We start from the raw sequence: 4,943 nt of genomic DNA, 5'->3' as shown, positions 1-4,943 counted from the left end.
GGGGGGGTCCCGCTCCGTGCCTCGGTTTCCCCTCCCGGCGCCGGTTCTCACTGCCGCTCCCCCACATCCCACCCCCCCCCACCCCGCAGGCTGGTCCTCCCGTACGTGCGGCATCTCAAGGGGGAGGACGACAAACCTCTGCCCCCCAGCAAGCCCCGCAAGCAGTACAAGGTCTCCAAGGGCACCGAGACGGGCGAGAAGAGCAAGAGGGCCAAGAAGGAGAAGGGCCGGGAGCAGGTGCGCGGCCCCCCCCACCCCAAGACCCCGGTTGATGTGGCTCTGGTTTAGGAGCAGCCCCGGAACCCCGCACCGACCCCCCGGGTCTGTCCCTCACCGGGGGGGAATCCATCGGGGTGGCCAGGGAAGAGGGATGCGGCTGGCTGGGAAAAGAGGAGAGCAGAGGGCTTGAGGGCAGCCAAAGATGGGGAGAGGGCTGGGGGGCAGCCAGGACCCCGGCACGGGGATGCGGCAGAGTCCGGCACCCACACCCTGAATCCCCTTTGCTCGCAGATGCCTCCGGATAAGGCGAAGCCAGAGGGACCGGCCGGCACAGAGGAGGCGAGGGATGCGCCGGAGCGGAGCCGGGCGGTGGAGGGATGCTCCGGTCCGGGGGTCCCGACCCCGAGCCCCTCAGGGGGGTGTCCCGGCACCTGCAGGACCCACACGGAAACCTACAAGCGCCTTTTCTCCAGCTTCTACTCCAAAGGCAACCACCCCATCATGTCTCCGCTGGCCAAGAAGAAGCTGCTGGCCCAAGTGAGCAAGGCAGAGTCCTTGCACTGCCACAAACGCCATTGCCCCGAGGGCCGGCGGTCGGTGAGCAACGCTGGCCCCGGCCCCAACCCCGAGCCCCCCCGGCTGGCCACCGGCCCCCACCTGGATGAGCAGAGGAGCCCGGAGCCGTCGGGAGCTCAGGATACAGCTCCAAGCGTTGGGAGCGAGGTGGGACCTGTCCGCAGCGCGTCCCCCGGCGAGAGAGACAGCCAGCCCTGCCCGCGGGCCGAGGACGGGTGTCCGGCGCCCACCATCTTCACCGGCTGCTTCCACGCCTACCGCAACGAGGTGCTGAAGCCCGTCGGCTGCCATCCCCTCTGGGGGTATTTCTCCAGCTTGAAGGACTTTTTGGAGCCGCCTTCCGCCTTCCCGTCACGACCCGAGGAGCCGGAGCAGCCCCAAGACCTGCGGAGCAAAGGAGGGCAGCCGTGGAGCGGGGAGAGCCGGCGAGCGGCCGCCTGCGCCACCGTCAAAGCCTGCTGGGTGCCCCCCGGGGCCAGCTTCACCCCCACCGCGCCGAGGGGCAAGCGCGGTCGGGAGGAGGAGACGGCTTTCGGCCCCAGCGCCAAGTTACGTGCCATCTCTCCCTTCGTGAAGGAGGCCGACGGCAGGGACCCGGGCGCCGGCTCGCCCGGGGGCCAGCAAGGGCTGGCCAAACCCAAGGCGGTAGTGGCCAGCCCTGGCTACGCCACGCCGCTGCCGCAAGCTCCGGACGTTTACAAGGGAGCGATGCTGCGTTTCCCGGTGAGCTTCGGCAGCCCGCTGGAGCACCTCAAAACCCAAGGGGTGCCGGTGGCACCGTCCCTCTCCGTCAACCCCTTTGTCATCCCTGCTTTCCCCAGCCCTTTGGTAGCCGCCTCCACGCAGCCCTCTGACCTGTGCCAGCCGCTGGCGACCGGCCCCGGGCACTACCCGGCATCCTACGAGAGCTCGCTGCAGCACCGGCTCTACCCGGCGGCAACGTGGCACAGCCAACCCACCTATGCCTCCCGCCACGCGCCGGCCTTTCACCGCCACGCCAAGCTGTAGCGCTTTCATCCCGCTCCGGATCGGCTTCGTTCCCTGCGGAGAAGAGAGCCGGCCAGGATGCCGCGGCGGCTGAGCCGGGAAGCGAGGCATGTGCCAGAGCCGGTCACCGCTTCAGAGCCTGGCAAGGGGACTAAGAGGAGACAATCTGGACTGTGTCATTTTTACTCTTGATCTTAGAGCTGTTTGTATCTGACATCGTTACACCGGTGACTTAACTACCAATATCACAGGGTTATATATATATTATATATATATATATATATACATACACACATAAAAAAAAGGGAGCAAAATGAGTTGCAGAGGTTTCTATTTTGCTAGAGATGCCGTGCCCCGGCACGGTTTCGCATGATGTGGCGAGGATGCTGAGATGGGTGACGGTTATTCCCACCCCACCGTGGCCAGGACGCTCGGCGACTCCCTGGTCCAGAGCCCTGGCTGGCTGATGCAATTTTGGTTTTTAATTCTGCTGCCTCTGTCCAGGGCTCCAGAGGTTTTTTTTAGGGGTTTGGGACTGCAGCGAGCAGCCGCTGCGTTGGGTGTCTGCCCGCAAAGCACTCCGGCCGCTCCGCTCGCTGTTGCTCTGCACCTCAAACAGCCACAGCGGCTGAGCTGGTTGCAGGGGCAGCACCCAAAATAAAACTGGCTGGATGGTCCCGACCTGGCAGTGTTTGGGGTGTCCTTGATTTCTGGGATCGGGGCAGGGTTTGGGGGGATCCTCACCCTAAGCACGGAGCCCCAGAGGCATTTCGTGATGCTGTGGGGATGGGCTGAGACCCACCTCCGTGGCCGCCCTGATCCCATGGAGAAGGAGGTGCTTTTCTGCATCAGTTTTGGGGGAATCACAGCCATTTCGTGGAGCAGCCATGCGTCCCAGTGCGAACCAGCCCAGCAACATCTCCAGGTGTTTTTTGCCTCTGGGAGCTCCTGTTGAGCTGTTGCAAATGGCCTAAAGGCTTCGTCAGAGGCGCAGGACTTGCTTTTCTCGTGCTGGCTGCTCCCCACAAGCGCATCCGCTCACCGCCATCCTGGGCGCCTCGGCACAAGCCATCAAAGTGGAAAGGGCAGAGGGACAGTGGCACTTGCTCATCCCCAGAGAGGGTTACTGCTTCAGGTGGAGCAGGAGCCATAAGTCAGCTTTTAAGGACCACTTCTGCTGTATCCATGGAAAGGAAAAGCTTTGGGATAGAAATTGGAAAAGGAGAATTAGTCCCAGGCAGCACTGGTCACTCCATGATGCTTAGAGCATTAGACTCAGTGAGAAGAGCAGCGTCACAGATGCAACCCCTCCTGGATCTTCCAGCCTGGGCATTGGAAAGGCATTACACATGCTGCAGACCACCCCAACTCTACCACAAGAGCTTCACTGCCAAAACACCTACCATTCACCCCGGTTTGGGAGCGAGGATGCGGCCACGGAGCTCAAGCCTTCCCACAAAGAGCTGCCTTCGCACCTGGGAGCGAGGGCACTGGAGGTGCTACATCCCTAAGGGTGTCTCAGCCTTATTATTGTTATTGCAGCTGAGAAATTGTGACTTCAAGCCTGGAAAAGAAAGTTGAGCTGCTTAAAAACACTGCGGGTCAACAGCAGACCCTCATTTTTACCAAACATGCTTGTGTCCATGGGTGCTGCGGATGCTAGAGCCAAGCCTAAGTCCATCCTGGTTTTCCCATCACTGTCCGCTCAGGGAGAAGGTGCCACGTTTAGTGGCATCCCATCGGCAAACCCCCCATGCCAGGGGCTAGCTCAGCCTTGGGATTCAAGGTCATCCCACACCCACAACCTTCCCTGCAGGAAACTTTGCCTGGGCTGAACCTGGATTGCTGGCAAAGTAAAATCTTGCCTTTTTTTTTTTTTTTTTCTTCTTTTTCTCCCCCCCCCCCAAAACTCCAGGGAAAAGGGAAGAAAAGCCCAGGGCTCAGCAGGGTTTGGGGTGCTGGCAAAGCTCAGCAACCTCAAGACAGCTACTCACCATTGTGCCGGCATGAAGTCCAGCGTGCGAGAGGCTGTGAAGGGGAAAGCAGGACAGTCCCCAAAAAGCCGGACAGCATCTGGAGCAGCGTGTGTATAGCCCAGGAGAGGTGGGAAGGGATTTACAGCATCTCCCTCTTCTTACGACGAGCAAATACAGCCTTCAAAGGGGAAAACTGTTATTCTCTGCTGTTTTCAGGCTCCCTGTAACAAATGCCCTGCTTCTGCCGTGGTGTCTGCCGTCCCAGCCAAGCCACGCCAAAAACAGGATCTTCTCACAAGCCAGCAGGATGAGGAAGCGAGCGGAGATTTCCGAAACTTGCCTGCCCTCAGCGGGAGCACGGGGCTGCCCCGGCACTGTGGGTCTCCGTCTGCCAAGAATCATGCTCCCCGAAAGCGTCTCAGCCGGCAAACGTCGCACCATGCCCTGCATCCCTCCGGGGAAGCGAGGGTCAAGGGCTCAGCAGAGCCACAGCACGGGATGAAGACATACATACAGAGCATCGGGATTATCCCCCATAACCACAAAAATACCCACCAAATCGCAGCCCTAAGCTCTGTCCTGTGAAAGCAAGCCCCAGAGCCCAGTGACAGCCCCAGGGTGGCGAAACACTTGTCCCGAGCCCTGGCAAACCACCCTCGATGGTGCCGAACTCGGCCTCACCACGTCATCTCGGCCCCCATTTTGTGGCTCAGCCCCTTTGTGTCACCCCTTCTGCTGCTTCCCTCATTTCAAACACAAGCTGCCCAGGTGCCTGGTGCTACCCCACTTGCCGATGCAAACACGACTAAAGGTTAAGTCAAGGCTCGGGGCAGATTAAAGTTGAGCCTTTTTCAGCATGTATAAATATTCCCAATAGTATGAGGAAGCAGTTGAAACTTCTACCCAGAGGAGGGATGTACCGGTAGATAGCACAGACAGCAGGAGCTGCCCCGGTTGCTGCCCAGCCTGCTCCCAGGACCCACAGCATGAACCCTTCCCTGCCTGCACAAGGCTGCTTTGTCCCTCCACACCTTCATGGCAAGAGAAATCGGCCCTCAACAAAAATGGTCAAGGGCTGGGCTGCAACCAAAGCTGCTTTTGGAAGGCACATGCACAATGAAGTCAGTAAAGAACAAAAAAAAGTTTTATTAAAGAGCAACAAAACCAGAAAAACATCCCCCCAGT

At 59.9% G+C, this 4,943-nt stretch overlaps 1 protein-coding gene across 1 annotated transcript in view; it reads left to right on the top strand.

The window, feature by feature from the left end:
- ARID5A (AT rich interactive domain 5A (MRF1-like)) overlaps positions 1-1,803 on the top strand; it is a 3,176-nt gene extending 1,373 nt beyond the window's left edge. Inside the window, exons 5-6 of the mRNA XM_010563022.1 lie at positions 90-237; positions 511-1,803. Coding sequence (XP_010561324.1) covers positions 90-237; positions 511-1,803 — 1,441 coding nt within the window. The remainder of the gene's footprint in view (positions 1-89; positions 238-510) is intronic.
- The last annotated feature ends 3,140 nt before the right edge of the window (positions 1,804-4,943 follow it).

The sequence above is a fragment of the Haliaeetus leucocephalus genome, unplaced genomic scaffold, assembly GCF_000737465.1.
Source record: "Haliaeetus leucocephalus isolate CR32 unplaced genomic scaffold, Haliaeetus_leucocephalus-4.0 Scaffold162, whole genome shotgun sequence".
NCBI classification, from domain to species: Eukaryota; Metazoa; Chordata; class Aves; order Accipitriformes; family Accipitridae; genus Haliaeetus; species Haliaeetus leucocephalus.
The sequence above is the reverse complement of the archived record's forward strand: the minus strand, read 5'-3'. Positions and strand labels throughout refer to the sequence as shown.